Consider the following 23,377-nt stretch of genomic DNA (forward strand, 5'->3'; position numbering starts at 1 on the left):
CTTGTATGCTGAACCCCCCAAAACCCACTACCCACAACTATACACCACTACCACAGCCCTTAAGGGTGAAGGGGTCACCTATATGTGGGTACAGTGGGTTTGTGATGGGGTTTGAAGGGTTCACATTTACCACCACAAGTGTAACAGGTGGGGGGTGGGGATGCGCCTGGGTCCGCCTGCCTGCCTACTGCTGCGATGGACCTGAGTATGACATTTGAGGCTGGCACAAAATATTTTTAAAGATTTTTTTGAGGGTGAGAGGGGGTTAGTGACCATTGGGGGAGTAAGGGGAGGTCATCCCCAAATCCCTCTGGTGGTCATCTGGTCAGTTCAGGCACCTTTTTGTGCCTTGGTCATAAGAAAAAGTGGACCAGGTAAAGTCATCCAGATTCTTGTCAGGGACGCCCTTTATTTCCCCATTATGGGTCGAGGACGCCTATGTGTTAGGCATGCCCAAGTCCCACCTTCGCTACGCCTCCGACACGCCCCCGGGAACTTTGGTCGTCCCCGCGACGGAAAGCAGTTGGGCACGCCCAAAATTGGCTTTCGATTATGCCGATTTGGGCAACCCTTGAGAAGGATGCACATCTTCTGATTTGTGTCAAAAGATGGGCGTCCTTCTCTTTCGAAAATAAGCCTGATAGGTGCCTACACGGCTTAGTAAAAAGGCCCCTAAAAACCCAACTGATTTGATTCAGCTCTATGAGAGGGATGAGAAGAACTGCTCTAGACCTCTTCAACTACACTCCCCTTCCCAAAATAAATTAGCTTGATCTGCCTGCTTGCAGTGTCATTAGCAGCACAAACTGTGGCTAGAATCCGTATGTATACATCTGAAAAAAACCGAAAGAGAGCAAGCGAGCTTGTGTGTCTCTAAGATGAAAGAGTGCAGGTGTGTGTTTCTGTGCCTTTCTGTGGTGAGGACAGTGTCACATAAAAAGTTTCCCTTTGGGTTGGAGTGTAACAGTCTGTTGATATAAAGGTACGTATGTTGTACTAAGTGGATGGAAAATTTCAGCCTGGGGAATTTACCTAGCTGTTTAGTTACCTGGGCAAATTCATCTAGTTTTGTTTCTCTAGCTGCACATGTGTGGAATGATCTTCCTATTCAAATTAGAACACTGACAAAATATGACTTATCCTATATAATAATTTGCACTTCCAACGTTCCATCGCTGTCTGGCTGCCTGGGTTCGTAACATCTTATGACGCCAGCCATCCTCCAGCGTTCCATTCCCCCTCACTGCCTCACCCTTGCGTCAAAACGTAATGATGTCAGAGGGCAGAACAGTGAGAGGGAAGGGAACGCTGGAGGCGAGCTGACGTCAGGATGTTACCAACGGAAGAGAAGTAAGTCAGGCCAGCCAGAAAACAAATGAGGTACAAAGAAAGAGAGAATCACGGTACATTGAGGGGAGGGCAGGGCAGAGCAGAGCAGAATCGATGGACATGGATGGGATGGGAAGGGAAGGGAGGAGAGGACAGGACAGAAGAGAATCGCGGGACACGGATGGGAGGGCAGGAAAGAGGAGAATCACTGGACATAGAGGGGATGGGATGGCAGGGGAGGGGAGGGAAGAATCGCTGGACATTGAGGGGAGGGAAAGCAGGGGAGAGACAAAAATTCGCTTACAAGAGAGCCTTTCTAGGGCCTGTTTCATTGTTGAGGAAACGGGATGGGTTCCTCTAGTTTAGAAATAATTTGACGGCTTTCTTTTTTAAATAAACTTTTAATATAGTTTTAGCTGAAATGTATTAGTTTTTGCTCTTCTCCAGTGACTGTCTGGATCTCAGATTATGTTGTTATCTGCACAGAACTTTAATGATTTTGCAGAATATAAGAGATTATTGGTACTGGTATTGGAAAACTTTGTTAATACTGCTTCCACTCTGTCTATATCCTTTCAGAGGCAATATTCAAACGCATTTATCCTGATAACATCACCTGCTATATGGATAAGTACTTTGAATATCGTTACACCCCTCTTCGGCATTATCTGGAGTGGTCCCTGAACTTACCTAGATAGTGGCAATATTCAGTCAGCTATCCAGATAATTTAGGATAGATAGAAGGCAGTACGGGTTATCCAGATAACAGACTGAGGGGTCCTTTTACTAAGGTGCGCTGAAAAATGGCCTACGGTAGTGTAGGCACGGGTCAGCATGCTTGTCTGACATTGCTGTCTGGATGTCTCAACGCCACCTGAAATTAAATATGACCAAAACCGAGCTTCTCATTCCCCCCCCCCCCCCCCAAACCCACCTCCCCGCTCCCCCCCCCCCCCGTTTTCTATTTCTGTTGATGGCTCTCTCATTCTCCCTGTCTCCTCAGCTCAAAACCTTGGGGTTATCTTTGACTTTTCTCTCTCCTCTGCTCATATCCAGCAGATCGCCAAGACCTGTCATTTCTTTCTTTACAACATCCGTAAAATCCGCCCCTTTCTTTCTGAGCACTCTACCAAAACCCTCATCCACACCCTTGTCACCTCTCGTTTGGACTACTGCAATCTGCTTCTTGCTGGCCTCCCACTTAGTCACCTCTCCCCTCTCCAGTCGGTTGAAAACTCTGCTGCCCGTCTCATCTTCCGCCAGGGTCACTTTACTCATACTACCCCTCTCCTCAAGTCGCTTCACTGGCTCCCTATCCGTTTTCGCATCCTGCTCAAATGTCTTCTACTAACCTATAAATGTACTCACTCTGCTGCTCCCCAGTATCTCTCCACACTCGTCCTTCCCTACACCCCTTCCCGTGCACTCCATTCCCTGGATAAATCCTTCTTATCTGTTCCCTTCTCCACTACTGCCAACTCCAGACTTCGCGCCTTCTGTCTTGCTGCACCCTATGCCTGGAATAGACTTCCTGAGCCCCTACGTCTTGCCCCATCCTTGACCATCTTTAAATCTAGACTGAAAGTCCACCTCTTTAACATTGCTTTTGACTCATAACCACTTGTATCCACTCGCCTCCACCTACCCTCCTCTCCTCTTTCCTCTACACATTAATTGATTTGTTTGCTTTATTTTTTGTCTACTAGATTGTAAGCTCTTTGAGCAGGGACTGTCTTTCTTCTATGTTTGTGCAGCGCTGCATACGCTTTGTAGCGCTATAGAAATGCTAAATAGTAGTAGTAGTTTTGGGTGAACGCAGATTCATTTCTCAGCGCACCTGTAAAAAATGCCTTTTTAAAATTTTTGCCAAAAATGGACGTGCGGCAAAATGAAAATTACCGTGCATTCATTTTGGGCCTTAGACCTTACCGCCAGCCATTGACCTAGCAGTAAAGTCTCACGCAACAACCGGGCAGAAATGACCTATGCGCGTCAAATGCCATTTGGCGCACATCCAATACGTGTGTCCGAAAATAAAAATTTTCAGATGCGCGTATCGGACGTGCGCCAAAAATGAAATTACCACAAAAGCCACCAGGTAGCCGGGCGGTAACTCCATTTTGGTGCACATTGGGTGAACGCAGACGCTTATGGGGCTTAGTAAAAGGGCCCCTGAATACTGGCACTAGCTGGATAAGTTCCAGTGGAGACCACCTTATGTGGATATTCAGCACCAGCCACTATCCCTCGGATTCTAAATAGTACGCCTAAAGATCCGCATCAAAATTCAAGCGTATTCTGTTACAACGCGTGCAACTTAATTTGCTTAACAAGCCAATCAGTATTGATAACAGTACTTAACAGGCAATAATGAGCACTAAATATCAATAATTAGAATTTATGTGCACAACTCGCTAAGCATATTCTGTAACGCAGTGCGCCCAACCTCTAATATGTGCAGCCAAAAGGGGGCATGGTTATGAGCAGGGAAATGGGTGTTTTGAAATTTACATGGGTAGTTATAGAATATGTCCCAGTGTGCCTAAATCTATGTGCCGGGATCAACGCCACGTTTTCGTTGGTGTAAATGGATGTGCATAGTTTTAGGCGCTGGGATATCATCTAATCATAATTCTATATACGTGCCTAAATCTAGGTGCCACTTATAGAATACGCTTAGGCAAAAATGTTTTCTGCACTGACCTTTTAGGCACCACTATAGAATCCCCCCTATGCGAATAGCATAAACTGACGAAAAATACATAGGTGCTTTTATGCACACTACTTTATCAGACTTTTAAAAAATTAAGGTATATTACCAAGCACCAGAGATTTTTCTTCCTATTCAACAGTTTTTAAAATTAATTTTTTAACATTTCTAGTTAATTCATTGAGCAGAAAAATATCAGATTGGAATCATTCCATATTCACAGAAGTTACTATGAATTCCCCTACATGGCCCTGCCCATGTGCCTCACCTGTTCTCTGTGAGGTCCTAAAATTGGAATGCGCTTCTTTATCCCTTTGCTGCTCTGCTGAAACTGCCCAAAAAGATGCCAAATAGTGCTATTACCATTAAAGAGAAAATTTATAACAGGGCACCCACATTTACATGACACTTGAGCACATAAGTATACAGAATACTGTCTCTTTTGTGCATAAGTTTATGTAAATGGCAGCAAAACAACTAAGTACCATTCTCTAATGGCATGGTAAGCAGATCTGCCATGTGTCCAGCATTAAGTGGGAGCCTCCCATTTTCATGGTTCATCTCCCACTGGGGAGAGAAGATCTCCTGCTGAGCAGCGTCCCCCTCAATCAGCAACAGGAGATGAAGTAATGACAGGTCATCTTCTGCTGCCAGTCTCACGTTACGAACATAAGAATATAAGATTGAAGGTCCATCAAGCCCAGTATCCTGTTTCCACCAGTGGCTGATCCAGGTCCAAGTACCTGGATCAGCCACTGGTGGAAAAGAGTAAAACAGATTTTATGCTGCACATCCTAAAAATAAGCAGTGGATTTTCCCAAGTCCACCTTAATAATGGCTAATGGACTTTTCTTTTAGGAAACTATCCAAACCTTTTTTAAACCCTGCTAAGCTAGCTGCTTTTACCACATTCTCTGGCAACGAATTCCAGAGCTTAACTACACATTTAAATCATTTTGAATATCGGGCCCTGAGTTAACTTCAGTAAGTCATGGTATGCCTTATGGAGGGTAGTTTTCTGAAAGCATTTTCACAAGTATGTGAATATATACATGCTTAAAATGTTTCTTATAACATTACAAGAATAAGAGTGGGAGGACGACCAAGGATACCAAAGACATACACCTTCCAGTCTTTGGTATCCTTGGTCGCCCTCCCACTCTTATTCTTGTACTACTGTTCACCGTGGGGAATTTTTAGTTCTCCGTCTTTTGGCGGATTTCTTCTCTTATAAACTTACCCCATGCATAAAAGTAAATGCAATGGACAAGAAAGCATGTACATTCACATGACCCAGGTATAAGTGTGTTCAGGGTGGGGTTAGGGAAATCACAGGCAGAGTCATTATTTATGTGCGTACTTTATAAAACATACTTATACACATCTACTTTATGAATGAACACTTACTCCTGCTCCCGAGCAGGCATGCATGCATGCAGCTTTGTTTCAGCTGCAATTTGTGCTGGATTTGTGCTAGTATTTTATAGTCAAAGAGGCACCATGCATCTTTATAAAATAGGCGAAAAACAGGTGTCTTCTTGCCCTCTCTAACTGCACAACGTTTTATAAAAATTGCCCTCATAGTGCAATATCAAAGGTGATGAAAGGAGACCTTTTACTAAAGTGCACTAGAATTTACATTTAACTCATTTTAATGCAGGATTCTACTGCACTTAGGGGTCCTTTTACTAAGGTGTACTAATGGATTTAGCGCACACTAATGATTAGTATGTGCTAAATGATAAGAAGCCCATTATATTTCTATGAGTGTCTTACCATTTAGTGTGCGCTAATCATTAGTGTGCACTAAATCTGTTAACACACCTTAGTAAAAGACACAGAGAAGAGCGACGAAAATGATAAAGGGGACTGGATGACTTCCCTATGAGGAAAGGCTAAAGTGTCTAGGGCTTTTCAGTTTGGAGAAAAGACAGCTGAGGGGAGATATGATAGAGGTCTATAAAATAATGAGTGGAATGGAATGGGTAGATGTGAATCGCTTGTTTACTCTTTCCAAAAATACTAGGACTAGGGGGCATGCAATAAAGCTACAAAGTAGTAAATTTAAAACAAATCGGAGAAAACATTTCTTCACTCAACATATAATTAAACTCTGGAATTCATTGCCAGAGAATGTGGTAAAAGCAATTAGCTTAGTGGGGTTTAAAAAAAAAGGGTTGGATAGCTTCCTAAAAGAAAAGTCCATAAGCCATTATCAAAATGGACTTGGGGAAAATCCACTGCTTATTTCTAGGATAAGCAGTATAAAATGTATTGTACTATTTTGGGATCTTGCCAGGTACTTGTAACCTGGATTGGCCACTGTTGGAAACATGATGCTGGGCTTGATGGATCTTTGCTCTGTCCCAGTATGGCAATACTTATGTACTAATAGCTGAAAATTTTGTGCATCACTTTTTGAAGGCTTTCCCCCCTTTTTTCATGGGTTGTGCACTAATGTTATCATTAGCACATGGTAACTGAAGACAGTTAACATGGGAGCACTTACTGCCTCCTATTTAGGACACAGTAAATGATTCCACATTAACTCTGCACTAGCAGCATGCGCTAAGTATAACGTGCTAACTGGCTAATGCCTCCACACTCATTCTAGGCCCCCTCAAAGAAAAATAAAGGAAAATTCAATAATGCATGGTAACAGCCAAACTCCTGCAAAATGCTTTAATGCATTTGTGTGGTAGCCTGTTACCACATGCTAATTGCGCATTAACCCTGGGATTCTATATACCGCACCAAGATTTCTGCGCAGAAATCAAAGTGTATTCCATGACAATGCGCATATCTTATTCAGTTAACAAGCTAATCAGCACTGATAATTGGATGTTAACATGCAATTAGCACTAATTGGCATTAATTAGAATTTACACACACTGTCTACGCGTATTCTATAACATGGTGCGCATAATTTCTAAGTCAAATAGTTGAAAAGTGGGCGTGGTTATGGGCAGGTCATGGGCGTTTCTAAAATCTATGCACATTGTTATACAATATACCTTCTCTGAGCCTAATTTAGGTGTCAGTATTTACACCAGGTTTAGTTGGAGTAATTGATTGTAACTAAATTTAGTTGCATGAATCGGCGCACGGCATATTCTATATACCGTGTGAAAATTTAAGCCAATTCTACAAAGTTAAGGCATACTTTAGAGAATATGCCTAGGCGTATTTTTTGTTCCGTGCGGAAATTTCAGGCACCATATATGAAATCTAGCCCTAAGAGCTTAACGTCCTTTGGTAAATGGGCCCCCAAGTCACTCATCAAAAGGCCCATTTTGGACTAGATTCAATAAGCCACACTGAGCCCGCAAATAGGTGGGAAAATGTGGGATACAAATGCAATAAAATAAAATAAAAATAAAAAATAAATAAATAGTGCCAAAACAAATTGACGCGGAGTACTACTATGTAAACAGTGCTTCTTCAACTTGTGCACTGTTGATAGAATACACTTACAGCCGATTTCTGCGCCAACCTTTCTGAGGATGTTCACCAACTGAAACCTGGTAGAAATCCCGATCACTGCCCAAGGACCATGACAGATATGTGTCATGCAATTCAGCAAGGATCAGTTTATATAACTATATCAGCTGCATATAGAGAGAATGGCCTACCTTAGGCATTGGAAATTCGCAAGACCCAGCACAATAATATGCATCAAAAGATTTTGGTGATATGATCCATTCACTCCAGCCAATGTCAGCAAAGTCAACTTTCAGGTATCTTCTATAACAAATCCTGGGCTCATTCCATTGTCTCCTCCTTGCCTTTTTCATTGTTTTCTCATCAAAATGTAAAACCTGAGATTTACTTAATGAATCAATGTTCTCCTGTCCTTTTTTCCTCCTCATTTTTCGAGATATTTTAGGCTTCAGAGACTTGTAGGTACTTTCCCACAAATCATGCTTGTTGTAGCTACTGTGTTCTATTTCTGGTAATTCATTGTTGTAGATAGGGCTTTTATTGTAGGTATCCCTCTTCACACGAGTGTCAGAAGACGCATTGGAAGAATGACTTGGATCACCACCGCTAGACAGCAATGGATCATATCTCTGCAAAGTTAGAGCAACGCTGTTGGGTTCTGAAATGGCAAGGTCATTAGCAAAGACCAGAATGTACGGCAAATGGCTGTGCATGACCCGCTGATGGACACTCTCAGATTTCTTTCCATAAACTATTTCAGCAAGAATTAAAAGCTCCCCCTGAATTTTGGACTCTTTTATGATGTGTGATATATCTTTCACATGCCACGTGCCTCTACGCTGAGGAAAAACAGTAATATTGTCCTTAATGAGCCCAAAATCAGAATCCTGTGTGATGCTTCGAAAGATGAGGCTGAGTTGTGGTATCTGTGGAAAATGGAGAAGACGGCAGGATGAGTTCTTCGAGCGTTTGCAGAATACATCTCGGTGTCTGGAGCGTTTGTCAGTATAAAAATGAAATGTTGCTGCCAAGATCATTTCTGATTCCTGGATGGATGTTAAATTAAAACGATAGAAAGGCTTCTGGTCAATTATTTCTGTAAGAAAAATTTCAAACAAACAGTTTAGTGTGTGGAGCTTCACGCAGAAAATTGATTTTTAAAAACCTGGACTTTTTCCTTTCTTAAAGTGTTTCAGACTATTTTTGGAATGTTTTTCAGCAGAATGTCTCAATTACAAAAAAGAAAAAAGGAAAAACACATTGGTTGAAGAGCAATGAAATTTCAACATAAGAGTATACGACTTTAATAACAACAAAGCAGTGACGTACCAAGGGGAGGCAGTGGGGGCGGTCTGCCCCGGGTGCACACCGCTGGGAGGTGTCGCGGAGCGCGCCTGCTCTGAGTTCGCTGACTTTGCGCGTTCGCTGCAGCTCCCTCTGCCCTGGAACAGGTTACTTCCTGTTCCGGGTCAGAGGGAGCTGCAGCGAACGCGTGAAGTCAGGGAACTCTGAGCAGGCGCGCGCTGCGGCACCCCCCAGCGGCGTGCACAAAGGGGGGGGGGGTTCCACGCTGCATTGGGGGGGGGTGCTGCACCCGGGGGGGCGTGGCGCCGCCCCGGGTGTCCGCCCCCCCTAGGAACGCCACTGCAACAAAGCAAACATTTTGGTATGTAAATGAGTAGTGAGGAACTAGCATAATTTAACGTAATTCTCAATTGCAAAAAAGAGAACAGGTAAAGCACATTGGGTGAAGACCAATGAAATTCCAACACAAGGGTATACAACTTTAATAACAACATGCTATGTTAACGAGTAGTGAGGAACTAATACCATCTGATGTAATTCTCCATGATCTGTATTGGACTTCTTGAACTTGTAATCCGAATAGAACTTTTGAGGTGGTTGACTGTAATGTAATATGGTAATGTAGCTACGCTAACTGATTAGCACAGGAATGTCCACTCTCTGCCCCCCCAATATGCCCCCTCAAAAAAATTATTTTTAGCATTATGACAATGTTCATCAAATGGACTTTGCATACACTAACATTTCTAAGATGCAATAACAAACTGAGGGGGTAAATTATCAATGTGGGTTACCATTAAGATATGCTATTTTACTGTCAACCCCAATTATTAGAAACATGGGGGGCCCTTTTACAAAAGGGTGGTAGGGCTAACACATGGGAAAACACCACTACTGCTGGCGTGGCCTGTTTTTGGTGTGCGTCATTTCCTGCGCTAGGAAATATTTTTTATTTTCTAGAGTGGGGGGGGGGGGGGTGGAAAGTAGGGATTCTTGGCAGTAATGTGGCAGCGCATAGCCTTCGTCACGCACCACCCGATTTCCACGGGAGTAGCATGTGAGCCCTTACCACCTGCTAAACAGGTGGAGGTAAGGGCTCAGGCAGTTAATGGATGCAGCCAATTGGAAAATTAGTGCACAGCCATTAAAGACCTCAATTTAAAAACAGGGCTTTCCCCACTGCGGTAAAGAATCCCACGCACCCACACTACCGCAGGCCACTTTTTACCACGGTTTGGTAGAACGGCCCTGGGTTTCACTGCATGAAACGGGGCTTATGCTAAAATAGCATGAGTTAGTGTAAAAATAACACGCCTTAACGGTAGTCTACGCTGATTACTATGACCCTGAATGTGCTAATGAATGCATGACCCTAAAGTATAATTTTAAGATCTACCCAAACCAAGCCTTGACTGTGTGTGCCAGATATATAGAAGTTTAAACAGCATCTCTTCTAAAATTGCCACTTATATGTATGCTGATGGATATGTGTAAATGGCATTTTTTACACTTGCAAATCTAACAAAGCCTCTTATAGCTGCATTTACAATGGATTTTCTAATTGCAACTATAGAGACAGCAATCACACCACTAAAAAGAATGAAAGAAGGGAAGTGACAGAGACAGTGTGGAAAGGGGAAAAGGCATTTGTGGCACCATCTATATTTTGACCTGTCAGCTGCCACCAAGTCCAATTTCTCTTCACTCATGAGCAGACAGAATTTCAGAGTATACAATTTACTTCTCAAAAGCTACCTACCAGCAGTTAATTCAAACCAGAAATAAAACATGATGGGGGATCGTATCACTCATTTTGAGGCCAAAAAGGAGGATTCAGTGAATAGCTTTTTCAGCTGACTAGGAAATAAAAATATCTGATTCTCGAAAATGGAGCAGGAGCTATTCAGAAAACTGAATAAGCATAAACTGGATATAAAGAAGCATTTCATAAGTGCTTCAAGCATACGTGCTCAGAACATAATGCATTCACCACTTCATTGCATCACGAGTGAGTTTCATTATCCCTTTCCTGATCTGCAAAGTTGTTAATTTGAAATCAAAAACCAATGGAATTGGATAGGAAACTCACTGGACAAGCATGGCCTGTGAAGTCTGCACGATCTAAGGACAAGAAGCCAAAAATGGCTGCACATGCTTAAATACCTATACTACCTCATTTACATCTCACTGAAACACTTATTGTCATGTTTCCCTAGCATATGTAAGCTGCAGTCCTGTCCTCTCTTTTGTACTGCTTCTAGTCACAGACTGATGATGCAGGTTACCTTGATTGGACTAATGTGCTCTCTGATTGGCTCCCTTCACCTATTTAACCCCTGAAGCTCCCATTCTACCTCGCCCTTGGATAGGTCTCCCTTGCAAATTCCTGGGTGCTATACTTCTGCTAATCCTTGGTATCCAACCCTTGCCTGCCTTCCTCTTACAAATCTGCTCTGCCAGCCCTGACCTCTTGACCACCTGATGTTTTTGTGGTGTTCCTGTTTGGCAAGATTATTCTGTTGGGTCTGCACCCCAGCTCATTTCCTGCCTCCTTCTACCTTGCAACATGGATCTACTCTGCCTTGCTCCAAGTCCTAACAGCCAAGTACTAGAGGGCTCAACCTGAAGTGAAAGGGGGCTATTATAGGAGAAAACATTTATATTTATTTATTAGGATTTATTAACTGCCTTTATGAACAGATTGACCCAAGGCAGTATACAGCAGGTAGGCCCAGGATCCATAGTTTTCCTTGTAGTGTCTGACCTGACAGTGACATTATTTGGGGATTTTCATGGTGCCAGTAGATTCCCCAGATAATGCTGCATCCCAAACATGCCTCCTAGGGTGTCTACTACTGATCTAACTAGTTGACACTCAAATGACTGCTTTGATGGCTCACACAATGTCAGACTAGCAAAAGAACACATCAAAGTATTTATCCTTGGTCTGACAGCAACCTTCAGAATCCAGTACTGTGCTTGGAGAAGTAGCTATGAATCCTGCACCAACACACAACACTGAGGTGCCTTTCCCTGACTGCTTTTCTGAAGGCTGGGGCACCTTCCACACTTTTTTGAATAGATATAAATGCTTTTTTATGAGACTGAACTACTATCCTACAGACCAAAGTAAGTCCCTTATACAGTACAGGGTGAGTCACAGGCCTCAAGCAAAGGGGCCCAGAAGTCACTATTCTCAAATTATTTATTCAAGTCATGGTGGTTGTTTATGACAGTCCTGACATAAGAGTTTCTTCTGCGGCCACCTTACGTGCCTTCTGCCAGGGGAGATACTCAAAGAGTACACTGCAAACATTAGATGTTGGTGCTCTCGCAGAAAGTGAAATTCATGTGCACTAATGAACCATATAAGCAGAGCCTGACAGAAGTAGTTAGGAAGGGATTATCCCATGCAGTCAACCTCCCCCTCCCTCCAACTACTTTAGATGGTCTGATTCAGCTATTTAAATAGACCACACACACAGTTAGAATGGAGGGGGGAAAAGCCAGGCCCTGTAAGTCCACATGGATTACTCTCAAGGTTCCATCCCTTGCCAAAGCCTTTGCAGTCACTGCTACAGAAGAGCCCATGTAATTAGGGGTTACTAAATTATTTTTAGAGGAAAGACTTCATAGTTGAGCAATGGGAGCCTGTAACCTATGGAACTTTGTAAGTTGAGTGCTTTGAAAATGAGCACCCCCTGTATATACTTTTTCACAGAAAAGATGGTGGATGCCTGGAATGCCCTCCTGCAGGAGGTTGTGAAGACAAAAATTGTGATGGAATTCAAGAATGCATGGGATAAACACAGAAAATTACTATATAGAAAAAGGATGGAATCCAATTAATGCAAAATTTAAATGACCTCATAGCTAGAGTGAGCTTGGACAGCAGCAACAGAAGTTATGAACTAAGACCAATGCTGGGCATACTTCTACAGTCTGGGTCCCATAAATAGCAAAGACAGATCAGGATTAAGGCTAGAGCCTGTGAAACTAGGATTTTTGGTTTCTGCCAAAACCGAATCTGCAATCAAAATTGACTGCTCGGTTTCAGTAGAAATCAAAACTTCCCCCCTCCCCCACTCCCTTCCTCCACCTGACCAAAAAAGCCCCCCTCCTGAGCCAATGCCCCCCATGGCAGCTCCACTCACTCTCCACTCCCCCCTTGCGATTGTAAACCCCACCCCCTGTGTGTTTCAGGACACCTGATGTTAATGTTTGTAGTCGAACCCAGTGTTTAAGATCACACCACCAAGAGCAGAAGGAGGGTGCACATTAAGCTTAAATTCCACTCTTAACCCCAAGGTATGCGAATAAAAGCTGAATCAATTTCAGTTACTTTACTTTACTTTATAAAATCAAATACAAATATTCAAGTTTTACTTATTTTTATTTTCCCGTAACTCAATCTGATGAGTATTTAACCTTCCTCTCAATAACCTAATAATATATTTTTCCAAACATTTAAAGATGTCTTCAATATGCCTTTATAAAATTTACTGATGTTTATTTTTTTCCAACAGAATTGCTACAGATCTTAGCAAAAAGACAACCGTCAGACGGTTGTCTTTTTGCTAAGATCTGTAGCAATTCTGTTGGAAAAAAATAAACATCAGTAAAATTTTATAAATAAATAAATAAATATATATATATATTTAACATTAGAACGTATCAATTTTCTTTAAAAACTTGTAACTTTCTTGCTGATCATAAGAATTTGATTCTTTGGGGGGGGGGGGGGGGGGGGGGTTATTCACAGAGTTCACCTTAGAAAATCAAGCAATGTTCAGGTGAGTATACCAGCTTAACTTTTCTTGCATGCCATTACTTAGCTGTAACAGAACATGTAGTTGTCCAGGTGAATACAGAAATGTAGAATTCTTTCTTGCGTGGGGCCCAAAGGAGCTTCCAGACAGTGCTTTGCAACTTCCTCTTCCTCCTCCTTGTAGTCTTCTTCCTAAACCTAACTTAATCAAACCAAATTTGAAGGAAAACCCTATCTCCCTATCACTGTTCATAAAACTCCAATAAGTGACATTAAGGGATTATTAAAACACTAGTAAAAAAAAGGCCCGTTTCTGGCACAAATGAAACGGGCGCTAGCAAGGTTTTCCTTGTAGTGTGTATGTTTGAGAGAGTATGTGTGAGATTGACTGTGTGTGAGACAGTGAGAGTGAATGTGCAAGTGTGTGTGTGTGTGTGTGTGAGAGAGAGCGAGAGTGCTGGGTGCGAGTGTGTCTCCTCTGGCCCCCCTGCATCCACCGTGCGATTCTCCTCTCTCCCCTGCCCCCCCTCCTTATACTTTTTCCCTTGGCCCCCTGCAGCCACCCACCGATGGCGTTCTCTCCCTTGCCCCCCCTGCAGCCAACCTGCGAGTCTCCTCTGTCCCTTGCCCCCCTGCAGCCACGCAGCGAGTTTCCTGTGTCCCCTGCACCCCCTCCAGGCACCCAGTGAGTGTTCTATGCCCCCCCTGCAGCCACACAGCGAGTTTCCTGTGTCCGCTGCGCCCCCTCCAGGCACCCAGTGAGTGTTGTATATTCCTTGCCCCCCCTCCAGCCACCCTGCATTTGTTGTCTGTCTCCTGGCCCACCTCCAGCCACCCAGTGATTATCCTATCTCCCCTGCCCTCCCTGTAGCCACCCTGCTATTGTCCTGTGTCCCCTGGCCCCCCTGCAGCCACCCAGCGATTGTCCTCTGTCCCCTGCCCCCCCCTCCAGGCACCCAGCAATTGTGCTGTGTCCCCTGCCCCCCCCATGCAGCCAGGCAGTGATTTTCCTGTGTCCCCTGTTGCCCTGCAGCCACCCTGCGATTTAGGTGTGTCTCCTGCCCCCCCCCCTCCCCGTGCAGCCAGCCAGCGATTATATTGTGTCGCTGCCCCCCTGCAGCCTCCCTGCGAATGTCCTCTCACCCTGGCTCTTTTGCCACGCCCCCCAGCGTCCGTCACCGTTCCCTTCCCCCCGATGTCTCTGTTGCCAGTGCACCCCCTTCCACCCCCACCGATGTCGTTGCTGCCGGCGCTCCCCCCTCTCCGAAGGCCCCCCCACCCCACTGACCTGCCGAAACAGAAGATTTTATCGTCATGTCAATGCCCCTGCAGTAGAAACCGATAGAGTAACGTGTGCCCCGCCCTCGACGTCATGGTGTTTTGACGCGAGGGCGGAGCAGAGCTACCGTGCAGTAGAACGTTGGAGCTGAGAATGTGCTCTGCCCTCAACGTCATAACGTTTGACATGAGGGCGGGGCCCAGAGACTGTGATTTTCTGTGGTTTCAGAGCTTCGAACTTACGAACCTGGCTTCAGTGACGTCAGTGAACATAGAACGTTGAGGGTGAGTTTTATATATATAGATTGTGGCCAATTATACCAATTAAAACAAAATTAATTAAAATATTCTCTTTCTTCCAGGCCTACTGCTTTACACTTATTTCCCTGTACTTAGGTGGGCAAAAAGAACACACAGAAGCTATCACGCTGGCACTTTACCCACACCCTAGCACTCTTACCTCTTCCCTCACAAACTTTCACTCCTTTCACCAAAAATCTCCAAGTCACCCATACTCCAGTAATTTAATCTCACTCCCCTAACCAGCAAGATCACCTTTAATAATGCTTTACATCATCTTTTCCCACTCTACCATGCACATCAGCCAAATCCATACAAACTCTTTTAGAACTGCTGTCTGTTACCAGTGTGAGTACCACACTGATCACAGGATCAATGTTTCCCTGTTTAACACAAAAATTCCCCCTCAAATACTTCCTAACTGCTTACTCCTTTCCCCCTGCCACAAACACTCTCGCCATAGGTGTCCTCTCTCCTCAGCTGCTCCTGCCCTCTCTCTCGGCAACTGACAAGCCAGCCGTTGCTAAGGCAACAGAGACTCAGCTGGCACACCTGACACCTCCCGGCCAATAAAAATAGTTCTTCAGAATCCACATTTTTTTTTTACAGATACTTAGAATTCTGTCTAAATCCAACTGATTCTCCATTTTGAAAGAGCCTGGCGAAAGTACCAGGACACTCAGCATTTATCTATGTGGAGGCAGTCTCACAGAACGTACAACTATGCACTCAGGCAGGCGAAAAAGAATTACTTCAAGGAAAAAATTGGCCTGGATTTCAAAGATGCCAAGAAACTCTTCTTCTTTGTAAACAAGCTAATGGATACTGCGGTACTTACCTCTACGGGAGGTGGTACCCCGCCTGCTGCCAATTTAGCAAATTTTTTCCAGGACAAATTTAAGAAGCTGCAGAGTGCCCTTCCGCACAACAATTCCAACATTGGAGACTTTATTGCAGGCTTTGACCCGGGGCCTGACGAGCAGCCAGCGGACCGTTTATTCTCCAGCTTTTCCACTCTCTCAGTTGATTCTGTCAAGAGGGAGCTTCGCCGATTTGTTAGGAAGTACTGCAGGCTGGATGTTTGCCCCAACTATCTGCTTCAAAGTGCCCCTGCCTATTTCCTTGAAGACCTGACCCTGTACCTAAACCATATGCTTGGTGAAGGCAAGTTCCCAGCAAGCCATGGTAACATCTTGCTGACCCCGGTGCCTAAAGATGCTAAGAAACTAAGTAACGATTTGTCCAACTACCGGCCAATTGCCTCTATTCCCCTTTTCGTAAAACTTATGGAGAGCCTGGTGAATAAGCAACTCAGTGACCACCTGGACAAATTTAATGTTCTGCATGCCTCACAATCGGGATTTCGACCGCTCCACAGTACTAAGACCGTGCTTGTCACTCTCCTATCTAACTTCAAGCGAGAGATAGTTGAGGGGAAGAGCATTTTACTCTTGCAGTTTGACATGTCCAGCACCTTTGATATGGTTCACCATGATATACTTCTGTGGCTCCTCGATTACTTCGGTGCAAGTGGAAATGTATTAGCCTGGCTTAGGGGTTTTTTTAACATCCAGATCCTACCAAGTACAAGCCAAATCCACTCTGTCGTCTCACTGGAAAGCTGACTGCGGAGTGCCGCAAGGCTCCCCGCTATCACCCACCCTGTTCAATGTGATGTTGATCCCCCTGGCAATGGCTCTCTCCAAATTGGGGCTAAACCCATTTATTTACGCAGATGACATCACCATCTACATCCCATTTGAGCAGAACCTGAATGAAATTACCAGTCGGATTCGTCACGGCTTTAACACCATGCTTGACTCGGCCTACTCTTTTCGATTCAAGCTCAACGCCGAGAAAATGCACTGCTTGATCCTCTCCTTATTGTAAACTCTGGCCTCCTGCGCTAATTACTCCTGAGCGCACCCTGCCTATCTCGTTATCCCTTAAAATCCTGGATGTCCTGGTTGATCAAACCCTGACGTTGGAGCAGCATGTGAACTCTACAGTCCAACAAATGTTCTACTCTCTCTGGAGGCTTAAGCGTATTAAGGCTTACTTCCCTCGGGGTGTTTTCCGCAATCTAGTCCAGTCTCTGGTGATTAGCCGTCTTGACTACTGCAATAGTATCTACAGAGGATGTGCAGGTATGCTCCTAAAAAAAATTGCAAACAGCCCAGAATACAGCTGCCCGGCTCGTCTATGGGAAATCCAGATTTGAAAGCTCGAGACCATTGCATGAGACGCTGCACTGGCTTTTTGTGAAGGACCACATCGCGTTCAAGACCTGTGCATTGGTGCACAAAATTATCTATGGAGATGCCCCTTCCTACAAGGACCCTCTTGTTAACCTACCGCCCAGGAACTCCCGCAGATCGACCCGCTCATACCTCACTCTCCATTACCCTGCTTCCCGTGGCCTCAAATATAAGGCCATCTATGGCTCCTCTTTTCCTTATCTCAGCACTCAACTGTGGAACGGGCTGCCTCGTGAGATCAAAATCACTTCGGATCACCTGACCTTTAAGAAGCGTCTCAAGACCTTCCTTTTTGGCAGAGCGTTTGCCATGAGTCCTGCAGGAGCCACAGCCTTTTAGCCAACAGCTCACTCTGTGATACCCAATCACCCACTCTCTCTTCCTCTACCCTCATCAGTCATCTCTTTCCCCCTTCTGTGACCCTGTCCACTGTACTTTGTGCTATTGTGTTATGGTTTGCTTATTAACTACTGTACGCCACACTGAGCCTGCCCATGGGCGGGAATATTGTGGGATATAAATGTTATAAATAAATAAATAAATAAATGTTAACTCTTAACTGTTCCATAGAAAATAACGGAAAAAATACTATTTACTAATTATTGAAATGAATTGTACAAAAACTGAACCAAACTCACTAAGCCAAACATACATTAAAATGCCCACAAAACCATAGTTTTACTTTTCAAATTTAACCAATTTTAATGAAGTGGTGAGCTGGATTAGGAACTGATTAACGGGCAGACGCCAGAGGATGGTGGTAAATGGAGTTCGCTCGGAGGAGGGAAAGGTGAGTAGTGGAGTGCCTCAGGGATCGGTGCTGGGGCCGATTCTATTCAATATATTTGTGAGTGACATTGCCGAAGGGTTACAAGGTAAAGTTTGCCTCTTTGCGGATGACACCAAGATTTGAAACAGGACACCCCGGAGGGAGTGGAAAACATGAAAAAAGATCTGCGGAAGCTAGAAGAATGGTCTAACGTTTGGCAATTAAAATTCAATGCGAAGAAATGCAAAGTGATGCATTTAGGGAGTAGAAATCCAAGGGAGACATATGTGTTAGACGGGGAGAGTCTGATAGGTACGGACGGGGAGAGGGATCTTGGGGTGATAGTATCTGAGGACCTGAAGGTGACGAAACAGTGTGACAAGGCGGTGGCCGTAGCTAGAAGATTGCTAGGCTGTATAGAGAGAGGTGTGATCAGCAGAAGAAAAGAGGTTTTAATACCCCTGTATAAGACGTTGGTGAGGCCCCACCTGGAGTATTGTGTTCACTTTTGCAGGCCGTATCTTGCGAAGGATGTTAAAAAAATGGAAGCGGTGCAAAGAAAAGCTATGAGAATGGTATGGGATTTGCGTTACAAGATGTTTGAGGAGAGACTTGTTGACCTGAACATGTATACCCTGGAGGAAAGGAGAAACAGGGGTGATATGATACAGATGTTCAAATATTTGAAAGGTATTAATCTGCAAACGAACCTTTTCCGGAGACGGGAAGGCGGTAGAATGAGAGGACATGAAATGAGATTGAAGGGGGGCAGACTCAAGAAAAATGTCAGGAAGTATTTCTTCAAGGAGAGAGTGGTGGATGCTTGGAATGCCCTCCCGCGGGAGGTGGTGGAAATGAAAACGGTAACAGAATTCAAACATGCGTGGGATAAACATAAAGTAATCCTGTTCAGAAGGAATGGATCCTCAGGAGCTTAGCCGAGATTGGGTGGCAGAGCCAGTGGCGGGAGGCGGGGCTGGTGGTTGGGAGACGGGGATAGTGCTGGGCAGACTTATACGGTCTGTGCCGGGGCTGGTAGTGGGAGGCGGGGCTGGTGGTTGGGAGGCGGGGATAGTGCTGGGCAGACTAGTACGGTCTGTGCCCTGAAGAGGACAGGTACAAATCAAGGTAGGGTATACACAAAAAGTAGCACATATGAGTTTATCTTGTTGGGCAGACTGGATGGACCGTGCAGGTCTTTTTCTGCTGTCATCTACTTTGTTACTATGTTATCCTTCATTTTTCATCAATAAAACCCCTTTTAAAATCCTAAAATAAATCAAAACACTCACCAAAAATTTAGTTAAACCCTTAAATACCTACCCCATCGAAGATTTGATTTTAAACCCCGGCGGAGACCCCTTTTAAATCCCCCAGTGAAAACTACCATCTAAAATCTATTTTCCAAATTTTAACCCCCCCAAGAAAATGTTAAGAGGTAATTAATAGCCCATAAATAAATAAAGAATTAAAATCCCATTAACCCCTTAATTTCTGTAAATTTAAGTCCCAAAACCCACAATTTAAAATAAAACCAAATAAACTTTTGAGTCACCAGACCCCTTACCTGAACCTCTAAGGTCCCCTGACCTGGCGACCACCATTGGTTCCAGTCCCGAAGGTCCCCAACAAAAATCGGGTCCAAGACCCCACAAAGTACAAAAATCCCTGGAACTCTGGTGGCAGCTCTAAAATTGAGGCCCAGGCTTCAACGAGGCCTAACCGGAGCTCCAGGGATGGACTGAGTATGTGCGAACTTTGCACTCGCTCAGTTCCCCCTCCCCCCTGGCCCTTTTCCTGCCAGGACCCAGCCAGAGCTCCGTCATTCGCATCCAGCGCGCCTTCGCGGCTTGATGCGTTTTGACGGCGCTCCCGGCTTTGGAATGCCCCGGAGCTCCCCGGCCACCAATGTCAGCTGCAACTGGTCCAAAGCGGGCCCGATGATGCCCGGAACATCCGGGCAGGATCAGAAAAGCCCAGAATGGCCGAAACACCTCGGGCTGGTCAAAATCAGCCCTGGCACCAAAGCGCCTCTGTCCCCCTCCCCCCCCCCCCCCCCCCAAGGGCTAACCAGAATGGCCAAAAGTGGCCAAAACAGAGCCTGGGTTACACGATAATTCTTTCCACCCCCATCTCGCCTAACCACCTGTAGGCCCTCCCTTCCCTACCTTAAGAAGCCCTGGTGGTCTAGTAGCCTCTTTGGAGGCAAGAATGAACCCTATTTATTCCTGCGTCGTGTTGCTGCTCCATCAAAATAGCTGCCTACTTCCCAACTACTAGAGATGCCTTTGAATCCCACTCCAGGCTTGATTAGAGGATGACCAATTTTGGGGTTTGGTTTTGGATTTAGCACTGAAACCAGCCTGAAATCTGGGTTCAGGTTTTAGCTGAAAAGGTCAGTGCATTATTGGCTGAAACCGAAACTCTCCACCCCTCCTTCCTGTGATCACTCTCCACCCCCCCCCCCCCCCCTCAACCCGCCTGTGATCATTCTCTGCCCCTCCATCCTACCCAACCACCTAAAGGCCCTCCTTGGGCCCACCTTAAGAAGCAAGCCACGTAAGTCTAGTGGCATCTTTGGCGGCAGAAACAAACCCCACCCGTTCCTTCTCCGTGCTGCTGCTCCATCAAAATGGCTGCTGAGACTTCCTGTGGAAGCCTCACAAAACTGCCACGAGAGGTCCTGGCAGGACGGTGGCAGCAGTCCAAGTGGAGGAGTGGTGGTGGTGGTGGCCAGAGTGGGGGGGGGGGGGGGCAGTAGCTGCTGCAGCCCTGCCCCAGGCCTAGCTCTGTCTCACAGTGGCCCTGGATGGAGCTGTAGTCAGGCATGCAGGGAGGCTCTTCTGTCTATTCAGCAGTGTTGAATGACTCTGTTGGAACAGCAGAAGGTCTGCTTCTATAGAGAGAGGTTTTGGGAGGAAGTCAAGGCACTGAGACCAGCAGTTATTTTGGATTCTTTATGGAACACAATTAAAGGTTTGGAGATTTCTCTACTTTTGTGGGTAAAATTAGTCAAGATTTTTTAACTCAGAAAGAGGTGCATAAACAAGATTCTGCAAGGTTTTCTCAAGTGGAGAAGTACTACTACTACTACTACTTGACATTTCTATAGCGCTACTAGGGTTATGCAGCGCTGTACAATTTAACAAAAAGGGTCAGTCCCTGCTCAAAAGAGCTTACAATCTAAAGGACGAAATGACAAGTACTTGGGTAACTTGCAATTACACTGTAGACCCTATATAATGTGGCTTGATATAACGCGGGATCACTTACAACGTGGTCAAGGAGCGGACACCTCCTTTTCTTTTTGGTATTACATATAATTCTTTAGCTCCCGTATAACGAAGATTCACTTATAATGCAGTCAGATATCTGGGACCCAAACATTAGTGTTATATGGGGTCTGCAGTGTTATTAGCAGAGACGCAGGACCGTGACAGAGTGGCTTTGGCTAGGAAACTACAGCATTTAGAAAATCCATTCAGAAGAAACAAGATTCCTTAACTTTCCAAAGTCACCAGTAATCTCACCACTGGCTATGGTCCAAACGTATCTGAGAGAGGTCATTCAATTTTAATCTGAAAACATGCCTCCAATTGTAAGGGCCTAGTATCTGTCTGGGATTAGGACATTAAATCAATCTCCAGATGCTACTGGCTGTCAAGCTGCATTGCGGGTTATGAACTTGACAGAGTTCTTGGAAAGTTCTTTGGAAGTAATTACAGAACAGACTACACCAGTGTTTCCCAAACCTGATCCTGGAGGCACCCCAGCCAGTCAGGTTTTTGGGATATCCACAATGAATATTCATGAGAGATAGTTACTTACACTACCTCCACTGAATGCAAATCTCTCATGAGTATTCATTGTGGATACCTTAAGAACCAGCTTTGGGAAACACTGGACTACACTGATTATGTGCTTTGCACTGGAACCTGACTGAAATACAGTGTTATTTCTGCAAGATGAAGGATCAAAAATTCAGATTTTTCCTGATTTTTCTCATGAGATGCAGAAGTGATGTAAAAATATGTTGGCTCTTAAGCCGAGGGTCCTGTCCTTAGGCGCAGGAGAGAAAGTGAGAAGGGGTCTGCTGAGCAAAAGAACAAGCAGCAAATGCCAGAATTTTACATGATGGTGGGCAAACCTGGTGGGAGGTGGGGGCACTGCCTCCCTGAATTAGCATGAGCAGTAGGCCAGCACTAGAAAAGAGAGCATGTCATGTACTTGTGGATGTTTCTGTGTATCTGATGAGGATAGCCTCATAGAAATGAAGCTTCCCTTTGAAAATCTGAGCTGGAATGGGGAAGTTCACTGGTACAAATGTACCTGTGCACATACTAAGTGAATAGACGTTTTCAGCCCAGGGAATTTACCTTGCCCTTTAGTGTCCAGTGTTCCCATAATAAGCCATATGGGAACAGATTGATGGGAACATTGGACACTAAAGGGTTAAATTACGCGGGCAAATTCCTTTGAACACTGTCCTAATGATGCCTCCACTCTGCCTATATTCTTTCAGAAACATTAAAAAAAAAAAGCTAAAATATTTTATTTTGCTTTTTGTAAAACTCTGTAAATTTGTCTCGGACCCACTGCCCTTAAATCTTACTCTTTTGGGCAGTCCATCCTTGGAATCTCAGGTTTGTATCAGATGCAATAGAGAGTGAATATTTATTTATTTGTTACATTTGTACCCCACATTTTCCCACCTTTTTGCAAGCTCAATGTGGCTTACATAGCGCCGTGGGGCGAAAGCCTCCTCCGGTGAAGAAACAAATATAGAGTGATGTTATTTTAAATGAAATAGATATGTACAGACACATTAGAGAAACAATATGACTTGCCCAGCTTCCCTGGTTCTGATCCCACGGTTGCAGAGCTGCCAACTTACCCAGCTCCAGTCCAGGAGGGAAACTTTGGCCAGTCCTGTTTTTGAATTTATATCCCAAGTCAATGTTCCTGTGAAGGCTTCGTTCTGTTTCTGTGAGTCTGACGTCAGAAACAGAACGAAGCCTTCGCAGGAAGAAGAGGACCTCATCTGGCGGGGATTGATGTCCCCCGCCAGCAAAGGTAGCCCACAGCAACGGCAGCAGTGGGTTGGTGGCGGGAGGGGGGTCGAGAAGCTCGTTGATGGGAGGGGGGTCGAGAGGGTCTTCAGCAGGAGTCGTCAAAGTTGGCAGCGGCGGCTGCGGCTGCGGCAGGGGGGGGTTGGCAAT

General features: G+C 44.8%; 1 protein-coding gene across 2 annotated transcripts in view; it reads right to left on the reverse strand.

The window, feature by feature from the left end:
* Positions 1 to 23,377, reverse strand: part of GDF10 (growth differentiation factor 10) — a 41,072-nt gene that overhangs the window by 2,226 nt on the left and 15,469 nt on the right. For both annotated transcript variants that reach the window (XM_030204854.1, XM_030204853.1), the window contains exon 2: positions 7,672 to 8,576. In XM_030204854.1, coding sequence (XP_030060714.1) covers positions 7,672 to 8,517 — 846 coding nt within the window. In that variant the 5' untranslated portion in view covers positions 8,518 to 8,576. The remainder of the gene's footprint in view (positions 1 to 7,671; positions 8,577 to 23,377) is intronic.

Source organism: Microcaecilia unicolor, chromosome 5, assembly GCF_901765095.1.
Source record: "Microcaecilia unicolor chromosome 5, aMicUni1.1, whole genome shotgun sequence".
Taxonomy (NCBI): Eukaryota; Metazoa; Chordata; class Amphibia; order Gymnophiona; family Siphonopidae; genus Microcaecilia; species Microcaecilia unicolor.